We start from the raw sequence: 11,064 nt of genomic DNA, 5'->3' as shown, positions 1-11,064 counted from the left end.
GACGCGCAGGCTCAGCGGCCATGGCTCACGGGCCCAGCCGCTCCGCGGCATGTGGGATCCCCCTGGACCGGGGCACGAACCCGCGTCCCCCGCATCGGCAGGTGGACTCTCAACCACCGCGCCACCAGGGAAGCCCTGAAGCAGCACTTTTAATCTCCTTCAAGAACTTTTTCTTCATACTCACAATTTGTTAGGTGGAAGAGGCCTGAATTTTGGCCTCTCTTGTCTTTCGGCATACCTTCCTCACTAAGCTTAATCATTTCTAGCTTTTGATTTAAAGTAAGAGATGTGGGACCCTTCCTTTCATTTGAACACGTAGAGGCCACTGCAGGGTTATTAACCGGCCTAATTTCAATACTGTTGTGTATCAGGGAGTAGGGAGGCCTGAGGAAGGGAGAGAGATGGGGAAATGGCTGGTTGGTGGAGCGGTCAGAACACATACAACATTTATAACATTTACTGATTAAGTTTACCATGTTACTATGGGTGCAGTTCATGGTGCCTCAAAACAATTACAATAGGGCTTCCTTGGTGGCACAGTGGCTGAGAATCTGCCTGCCGATGCAGGGGACACGGGTTCAAGCCCTGGTCCGGGAAGATCCCACATGCCGCGGAGCAACTGGGCCCGTGAGCCACAACTACTGAGCCTGCGCATCCGGAGCCTGCGCTCCGCAACAAGAGAGGCCGTGACAGTGAGAGGCCCGCGCATCACGATGAAGAGTGGCCCCCGTTCGCCGCAACTAGAGAAAGACCTCGCACAGAAACGAAGACCCAACACAGCCAAAAATAAATAAATAAATTTTAAAAAACCCAAAAAACCAAAAAACAATTACAATAGTAACACCAAAAAGCACTGATCACAGATCACCATAACAAATATAATAATAATGAAAAAGTTTGAAATACTGTGAGAATTACAAAAATGTGACACACAGACATGAAGTGAGCAAATGCTGTTGGAAAAGTGGTGCTAATAGATTTGTGGGACATAGGGTTGCCACAAACCTTCAATTTGTGAAAAACACAATAAAGCAGAGCTCAGTAAAACAAGGTATGCCTGTATTCAGCGAACTCTTAAGATCTAAGCTCAGAAAGTTTCATTTATCACCTACTTAGTTCATTTCAGGAAGGTTTTCAATGAAGAGACTTACACAGCTTCTTGCAAACACCTGTTCAACATTCACCAAGTCTCACCGTAAGGAGATCCTTATACCTTCACACACACACACACACACACACACACACACACACACACACGTGTGGGAGCGCAATAAGTTGATTCTGTCACAGTTAGAAGTGATGAATCATGAGAAAGAGTTTTTCCTGTATTTGCAGGTTTAGATCGACAGCAACTGTATGTTCTCCACCTAAAACAATTTTCCAAATATTTTAAGGATTTATTATTTTCTAATACTTTTATTGTTTTAATGATACTTCTGGAAGACTTCTAAAAGTTCTCTAAATCTTTCATTTGTGAAGCCAAGTACTGGAAAAAAATTCTGACAGATTCTGGTATGCACCCAACCACTAAATTCTATGGGGGGGTGGGGCGTGTCGTAGGGGGAAGAATTAACTAGATGAGGCACAAGCAATGGAATGATTTCTTTTAACTGGATTTGTTGGATAATGGAGTGTTTCAAGTCTACTGAAATCTTCATAAAATTTTTCTCTTTCCACACCAAGATAAACAGGGTACTGTTAACCAAATTAGTTAATTCTTTCAATATTAAGACTGCTGCAATACCTTGAATCATTTTGAAAATCAATTCTCACCGAAAAGTATAAATATGTGGAAGGTGGTTTATATTATGGATGTGTTTTGGTTTTACATTTTAATTAAATTATTACAAGTTTTTTTTTCCATTTATCTGCTCACTCCTAAAAATTGAGACCCCAGACACATACCTCCAAAAATAAATCCAATGAGATAATCCTGACTTTCTAAATAATGAAAATTAAACTACTTCTTTATATTTATTATTTGCTAAACTTTTATTTATGTACCCAGGAATTGAGCCTCCTTTTAAAAATCTGAGGTCAAAATTGCTAAGTAATGTTTAGAACTAAATTATGAAAATACTACATATTATATCAATATTTATAGGAGGCAACAAAACTTAAGGGAAAATTATAGCTTAAAACATCAATTATAGCTTAGAATAGAAAGAACTGATTAATTCACAATAGAAGCAATGAGATAACAGAATAGATATTAAATAGTACAAACAAAATGAATCAAAGCCCAAAGTTGGTTCTCTGAAAAAGAGTATTAAAACCAACAAACATGCTAAAGTTAAGCAAAAAGATGTTATAAATAACCAGTAATTTAAGTAGAAACAAAGCATTAAATAGAAAAATAAAAAGGATCACGGTAACAGAAAATTGCTAATTCATAAAAGAATTACTATTTGTCAATTTGTAGTTAAAAATTTATAGAAGTTTTAACTTTCCACAAGAAAACGTTTCTTACTTTCATTAAAACAAAACAAAACAAAACAACAGAAACACCCTAATATAGAGACCTTTGACATTATCTATGAGAAATAAAAGCCTAGGGAGAAGTACTGACTTGCCCTAGAAAAAAAAACAGCCAGTTAATAATAGAGATGGACTAATATGAAAGTTTTCTGATACCCAAACCCTTTTTAATGATAAACTATAGCTGATTTCATGTATTTCATTTTTCTCCTCCCTGAATTGATTCTTACTGAATTTATCTTCTCATATGTTCTCTTCATTAGTTAGATAACACTGAATGTGTTTTCTAAGGTTCTGACTTAAAATGTTTTACAAACTTCAGCACCCAACATTCTTTTATAAAGGTGATGTCCTAAGGCCAATTTTGGATGAGCATGCAAAAAACATCAGCATCAAAAATGTCATCAACCCAGACTGATGCAAGCCCCTGAAGGAAGTAGACCTTGGTCTGTTCAGTTCATATTTTATTCATTACATTCAACCGAAAATGTTCTTTTTGTACTCAGCAGGATATGGATCACTGTGTTCATATATACCAATATAGCACACCAATTCCATTTATATCATCAGACTGCTTATCTTTATCTGGAGGATACTTGGGAAGCAAACTTCTGAAAAGAGCAGAATATCATCTGAAGAAGGCTGGATTATAATTTAGTAGCTGCATAATCATTTATGAAAATCTGAAACACCCTAAGGTTCTGTCTCTCACAAGTTAAAGAGATAATGTATCAAATAAATAAGTACAATTTTTATTGAATATCCACTAAGTCCTAAGCATTGATTAAATTAACCTAATTAAAGTACATTTTATTTAGCCACTGAATATGAATCTCAGAATCCAGGTAGTTAGGATACTGAAGATTTATAGCTTTTTAATGGCAGAGCCGTGCTTAAATTCAGATCTTCTGGCTTACATTTCAGTGTGCTTTCCACCAACCTACAATAGTACATTTTTATGCGATTTCCTATAGCAATGTAGGTTGTCTCTAGAAAGCAGATATCCTCAAATGATTGAAATTCACTTACCTTGCTTCTTTTCACAGTTGACAGCACAACCTAAAATAAGCTGGAGCAACCTCCCAAGCTCCACAGAATCTGAACATTCAGTTATTTGGTTTAAATCAGGAATAAGTTCTTCAGAAATCTGTTGTCCCAAAAACTGCAGTGTTGAAAATAAATTAGATCACTCATTTATGTAGGCTACAGAGAATTGACTACATTGAATTTTTACAAGGAAAATAAATTATAAATAGGTTCATGAAATGACTCAGATAAATTAACAAATGATAAACTCACAATTACTGACTAAAACCAGTTAGTAAAGCTCAAGCAACCTCCCAAAATTTTGAGAACCAACCAAAAGCAACTAAAATAGTTTTATAACAAATATCCTTTACCCCACTGTCAAAGAGAGGAATTGTTTAAGAAGCCCCTGGCCTGATCTATTATGATAAAACTTATGCTTTTCCATAAAAAAATAAACACTTAAGTCAAAGAAAATTCATAATATTTTGATACATGTTCAATGAACAGAGAACCACAAAATAAACCAAATGAACAACAAATCTAATGGATTAATCTTTCCTGGCTCTATCTTTTTTTTTTAAGATTGTTTTTTTCTTTTTTCTTTGGCTGTGCCATGCAGCTTGCAGGCTCTTAATTCCCCGACCAGAGATTGAACCCAGGCCCTGGGAGAGAAAGTGCCAAGTCCTAAACACTGGACTGCCAGGGAATTCCCAAGATTGTTTTTTTCAAGATACTAAAAAGTATTCTTGTCATTAAAAAAAAAACCAAAAAACTTCAAAATGAGTTTTAGGCATTAATGAATTGAAAAATTTTAGTTCTAAAATTATTTGGAAGAAACTACAAGTTCAATTGTATGAAAACTTTAAAAATTAAAAACAAAATTCTTTAATGGCAAAACCAAACCAAAAGCTTTTACACATTAAGCAATAAACTTTCTTATATCAAATAATCCTGCTAGAGAACTTCTTAAGATGCTGAATAAGAAAAACAAATCACTTGAATAATGCATTATCTAATGTGACTTTAATACTACTTTTATTTTGCATTTTTTTCCCAATTCACTTGCACAAGCACAAGTTCATAGTATGTCTTTGCTGTTATTTACATTGGAAAGAAATATCAAAACAATGCTTTAAATAGAAAAGTACTTTAATTTACTTATAAGGTCTACTTTATAGCACTGCGTAAAATCAAATTATATAAAGATGAAAGTAATTTTGAGAAAAAAATCAACTTAAAGAGTATCAATACAGAAACATTATCTTACAAATCAATATATTACTTTTTAGCCCCTTTATGTTAACAAAATTTGAGTGTTCTAAAAATGGAAAAATCATATTTCAATTATGAATTATATACCAGTAAAATGTTATAAACAAAAAGCCAAGTCATTTTTCAGTGTCAATATAATTATCACAGAGTATTTTATATTTAAACAAAGTCAGATGATTTTCATACCTCATTGTAATAACCCATAATTCCTTGAAGTACCTTCTTTAAATTACTAGCCTAATGGAGGAAAAAAAAGGAAATAAATTATTTAATATTAACAATGAAAGAAAATATATGTCAAGGTGAAATACAATAAAAACTTCCTCATAAAAATGACAACAAAAACATATATTAGAGATTTGTAAATACAAATACATGATTTTTAAACATCAAAGCTTTATTCAGAGTTTGATTAAAGAAAAAATGTCTTCTTCCTTAGATAGCTGAACCAGAGTGATTGTATTTAAAGTGAGCCACAACGAACTCAAGTACCAACTTAAAAGATTTAGCTATGAGCATGTCCACCTTCAGTCATGAGTGAGTAACTGAATCTAGACTTACTCTCCACCAACAACTAGAAAACAGGACAAAATACAAGGAATATTGTTTTCAAGTTTTAGCCAAAAGACAATATAGAACTCTAATTTCTAAGAGAAGGAAAACAAAAAAGATGAGCCTTACACTAGTCTAAGATTTCTCTCTAGAGGCAATTTTCATACCATGGCACAGGGAGGTGGATACAGAACAAAGCCTGATGTTCTCGTGGAGTTGAGAAGATAGACATCAGAAGTTCAGGAAGGTCGAGGTAGTTGGGATTTGCAGGGCAGATAAATGAAGAGGTGAGAGCTTTGGAAAGAAATCTCCAGAGTAGTCCCTTTGACTCTTTGGCTGAATACTAATTTGCATGTGCATGGGTGAAACTCAATGAGATTAAACAAAAATAATTTCCGAGGAAACAACAATCTAGGTAACTATAAACTGAACAATTCCTTGAAGATTGCACAGGGCAAGAAACTGCTGAAATTCCCACCAGTCAGAGTGAAGAGATCATGACTATGCTAATACAGACAAGCATTCACTAAAAACCCCAAAAAGGTCACAGCTTACTAGTGAGTCTAACCTAGCCTTAGATGAGAAAATAACTCTAGATCTGCCTTCCATCCCCCAAAACCTTGAAAAGATCAAACTGATTCACAAGTATCTTAACTGCCTGTAAGAACAAAGTCCAACACTCTTTAAAGGAATACAATAAACCCAGCACTCAATAATAAAATTCACACTGTCTAGTGTCCAATAAAAAATTACTACACGTGTGAAGAAGCAGGATTACGTGAACTATAATTAGGAGAAAACTCAGTCAATAGAAACAAGCCTAAAAATGAGAGATGAAAGAATTAGAAGATAAAAAAGTTAAAACTGTTAGTTTTAAAATATTCAAGGATTTAAATAACAGGAATATAAGAAAATAAATATTTTTTTTTAAAAAAAAGAACGAAATAAAGAGATTGTCAATGGATAAAAAAGCAAGACCTAACTATTAGGTGTCTACATCACTTTCAATATAAACACACAGAGAGACTAAAGAAGAGAAAAAGATATAATAGGCAAAAATAATCTTAAAAAAACGGGAGTGGTACATCAGTATCAGACAAAGTAGACTTCCAAAAAACAAATATTACCAGGGATAAAAATAAGTCATTTTATAATGATAAGTAGATTCATTCAACAAGAAGACATAAAAAATTAATGTATATAAACCAAATAACACAGATTCAAATTACATGATTAAAAAATTAGAATTGAAAGGAGAAATTGACAAATACACAATCATCATTAGAGATCTGAGGACTCCTCCCCCTTAATTGATAAGAATAATCAGACAGAAAATCAATAAAGATATGAAAGAAGTAAACAGTACTATCAACAAAGCTGTAATAATCCATATTTGTAGGACTGCAAAATATATGTTGTTTTCAAGTGCACATGGACTATTCACCAAGACAGACCATATATTAGGTCATGAAATAAGTCTTAGTAAATGTAAAAGAATTCACAGTATGTTCTCAAAACAAAATGGAATGAAATTAGAAATTAATAAATAAAAGAAAGATATGTAGAAAATCCTCAAATATTTAGAATTTGAAATACCTACTTCTAATCTACCCAGGGGTCAAAAGAAAAATCACAAGGGAAATTACCAAATATTTTGAACTAAATGAAAATAAGAACACAGTATGTTAAAATGTGTGGGATGTGGCTAAGGCAATGCTTACTGCTAGGGAAAAGTGCTTAAAGCTGATGACTTAAGCTTTCACCTTAAGAAGCAAGAAAAAGAGCAGATGTAAAGAAGAAAGGAAATAACAAAGAAGAGAAAGGAAATCAATAAAACAGAAAACAAAAGCTAGTTCTTTTCAAAAAAAAATTGTTTTTAATTGAAAAACATCAAGCCAGATTTATCAAGGAAGAAAATATAAAAGACATAAATTACCAATATTAGAGAAGAAAGAACAGAAACAATTCAAACACCCATCAACAGGTGAATGGCTAAGCAAATTGTGGTAAATCAGCGTAATGAAATACTACTCAGCAAAAAAAAAGAGAAATAACTACTAATACAGGCAACATGGATGAGTCTCAAAAACAATACATGAGTAAAAGAATACCAAAGAGTTCATAATATCTGATTCCATTTATATGGAACTCCAGAAATTAAACCTATACTGACTGAAAGCAGACCTGTGGCCACCCACCCAGACCTGAGGCCAAGTCAAGAGTGAGGATTAACTGGAAAGGGGCGTACGTGCCTGTTTTTGCTTAATGGAAACGTTCTATATCTAATTATGATGGTATAAGAACATACACAAATGTCAAAACTCAAACTATACACAATAAAATGTACCCTTCTGTTAATTTTAAAAATAAGATTTAGTTGAGCTTAGTGCTAATTTCAGACCACTGTTTGGATCAAGTACTTCTAGCATTCATTCTACATACCTTTATTCGCCAGTTGTCACCGATATCCTCTTTAATTCGGCTTAACCAAGATTCATTGAACCAAGCTACATCACTACAACAAAAATACAAATGCTGAACATTAAAATGTTTTTATTACATGAAAAATACCAAATTTAAACAACAGATTCAAAGTTATTTTCCATCTTAAAGCCTGTCCTTAACAAGAATAGTAAATATTATTTAAAATGAACCCATTGAACTTTTTGTTATTCCTAAGGGTTTCTTTTGGAATTTCTCATAGTAAATTAATTAAGTCATTAACATCTTCAATTTAACAAACATTTACTAAATATCTCATACTAGGCACCCTGGTAGGTAGATGTAAAACTCCCAATCCTAAAGGGAAAAAAAAAAGAAAACATTTTAATGTGTCTACTATGTATCAAACACTGTGCTTGATGTTTTTTCATATTACTTCATTTAAATATCATAGTAACAGGGCAAAGCATCCATTATCCCCAATCTTACTCCTCAGTGAGCTGAGAATAAGACAATAATTTGCCCCAAGTGACACTAGTACATGGCAAAGTTTAGTATTAAGTCCGATATTGACATTGAAGGCTGAGACGAAGAATTGCTATATCAAATTTTTATGTATTTAATAAGGCCTTGAAGAATAACACCTGATTATAAGTAGTGAACTACAATAATAGATTATATTCTAAACAAATACTTGGATGCTTGCTCTGAGTAAGAGTAAAATGAAGATGAATAATTTGTTATCCTGACTCTTAGAGAAATAGCTAATAAAGGGAGAAAGTAAAGAGCACAAATAACTATACTCAAAGGAGAATGTGATAAATGCTTTAAGGAGTAAACGAACACCAAGAAATCACAGAACATTAGTGCTAGAAGAGGTCTTAGAGGTCTTACCTAAATTTTTATTTTACAGATAAGCCAACTAAAGTGAGGGTAGAAATTAAAGGGGTTATTTCCAAGGCAGTATCCTGAATTTAAAGATGCAAAGCTGAAAACAGTGCCTAGCTTTTCAGAAATCATTCTGCCTCAGATGTGCTAAAACAGAAGATGTCACTTCTGACTACAGTAACCAGAAATGGCTTCACCATTTTCAATTCATTCTTTGGAATTTGTAACCATTTTCTTTTGAGCAAATTAACGTTAATTATTTTCGACTTTTCTCAGATGCTAAGGCTATAATTACCAAAATAACTTGGCTAAGTGTATAAATGGTATATTTCTAACCAGGTATTTACCTGAAAAGACTGACTTTATTTAGTTAATGAGTCAAAACTCTCAAAGTAAATTTACTTTCTTTTGACATCAGTTTAAGTTGAAGAGGTATGCCAGTTGCAATGGTTAATTTTATGTGTCAATTTGGCAGGGCCCCAGTACCCATATATTTGGTCAAACATGCTTGGATGTTGTAGTGAAGATGTATTTTAGATGACATTAACATGTAAATCAGTAGACTCTGAGTAAAGCTAATTACCCTCCACAATGTGGGTGGGCCTCATCCAATCAGCTGAAGGCCTTAAGAAAATGACTGACCTTCCCTAAGAAAGAGTAAATTCTGCCAGTAGACTGCCTGTCGACTCTAGCTGCAACATCAACTCCTCCCTAGATCTCCAGCCTGCTGGTCTACCTACTCTGTGGGTTTTGGAGTTGCCAGCCTGCACAATCACGTGAGCCAATTCTTAAATTTCTCTCTCATCCTGTGTGTGTGTGTGTGTGTGTGTGTGTGTGTGTGTGTGTGTGTGTGTGTGTGTGTGTGTTTACATACACACGTGTATATATACGTATCTTATTGGTTCTATTTCTTTGGAGAACCCTTACTACCTATTACACTTGTCTTCTGACCCTAAAAAAATCTTCATATATGATTCTATAATTCTATAATTCCATTGTAATTACCTTTAGAAAATGGATCTAGAGATAACCTCTTCTAGTGTTTCCTCCTTTTGTCTTGCATTCCTACTTGTCTTCCAACCCTAGAAAAATCTTCATATATGATTCTATAATTCTATAATTCCACTGTAATTACCTTTAGAAAATGAATCTAGAGATAACCTCTTCTAGTGTTTCCTCCTTTTGTCTTGCATTCCTACTTGTCTTCCTTTCCATCTCAAATCAGCTTTAGCCCTATGTCTTAGAGTGTGCTCAGGCTGCTACAGCAAAATACCACACACTAGATGGCTTAAACAACAGAAATTTATTCCTCACAGTTCTGGAGGCTGGAAGTCCAAAATCAAGATGCTAGCAAGGTAGGTTTCATTCTGAGATCTCTAGTTGCTACCATCTTGCTGTGTGCTCACATGACCTCTCTTTTGTATGTTTATAAACAGAGAGTGAGCTCTCTGAATTCTCTTCTTATAAGGAGTTCAGTCCTACTGGATCATGTCTCCCCACTTTTATGACCTCATTTAACTTTAATTACTTCTGTATAGACCCAATCTCCAATATAGTTAAACTGGGGGTTTGGGCTTCAACATACGAATTTTAAAGGGACACAAACATTCAGTCCATAATACCCTAACTGAGAAATACTTTCTAACTTCTCCATAGAAATCTAACTCTTGTTCTCTTATAAACAAATCCATCCTTCTCAAACAATTATAATTGCAGTCAATCTTTCCCACTATTAAACTTTATATCCAATCTCAGAACATTCAGGACATATCCTTCTTTTATGTTTTTGCACTGCCACATCTACATGCTTTAACTAGACTCTTGGCCCCAACAATTAGCTCCTTTTTTCTAGTATTTCCCAGAACTTCAATGAAACTTAACAGACACCAAATAAGAAGGGAACACAAGACTAAGGAAGTGAAATGTGGTCTAACTGTTTTCTAATAAAACTAAGTAAGAAACACTACAGGATTATTTTTTAACTCCACCCATGGTATTTGTCTTCACAATTCTACCAACTAAATATAGGTAGTAATTAACACCTACTGGTTACTAGACACAACATAGCTGTGTTGCTTCAGTGGACACTCTGACACCATTCTTCGTAAATAATCAAAAGGCCTTGTGCGCTTAACACATCAAATTGTGATCTGTACTTTGGACATGCACATCTGGCCTCTCATTTATTAAGACTCCAAAGTAAAAATCTATCAGGAGCGTTCAAGATACTACGCTGAAATGATTACAGTTGACTGAGGGCACTGGCCTGAGTCAGGCCAAAGTGATCAAAATCTGGGCTTTGCTATTTTACTCATTATTTGACTTACTGAAGTCATTTCACATTTATAAACCTCTGTTTCCTCACCTATAAACTGAGGATAAAAGTAATGCCTACCTCACAAA

General features: G+C 34.1%; 1 protein-coding gene across 4 annotated transcripts in view; it reads right to left on the bottom strand.

Moving 5' to 3' along the window:
- The window catches only part of HOOK1 (hook microtubule tethering protein 1), a 64,002-nt gene that overhangs the window by 42,271 nt on the left and 10,667 nt on the right, over positions 1 to 11,064 (bottom strand). For all 4 annotated transcript variants that reach the window (XM_007106142.3, XM_055084589.1, XM_028489345.2 and 1 more), the window contains exons 3-5: positions 7,774 to 7,846; positions 4,966 to 5,016; positions 3,508 to 3,640 (exon numbers count right to left, since the gene is read on the bottom strand). In XM_007106142.3, coding sequence (XP_007106204.2) covers positions 3,508 to 3,640; positions 4,966 to 5,016; positions 7,774 to 7,846 — 257 coding nt within the window. The remainder of the gene's footprint in view (positions 1 to 3,507; positions 3,641 to 4,965; positions 5,017 to 7,773; positions 7,847 to 11,064) is intronic.

This window comes from Physeter macrocephalus, chromosome 4, assembly GCF_002837175.3.
Source record: "Physeter macrocephalus isolate SW-GA chromosome 4, ASM283717v5, whole genome shotgun sequence".
Classification (NCBI taxonomy): Eukaryota; Metazoa; Chordata; class Mammalia; order Artiodactyla; family Physeteridae; genus Physeter; species Physeter macrocephalus.
The sequence above is the reverse complement of the archived record's forward strand: the minus strand, read 5'-3'. Positions and strand labels throughout refer to the sequence as shown.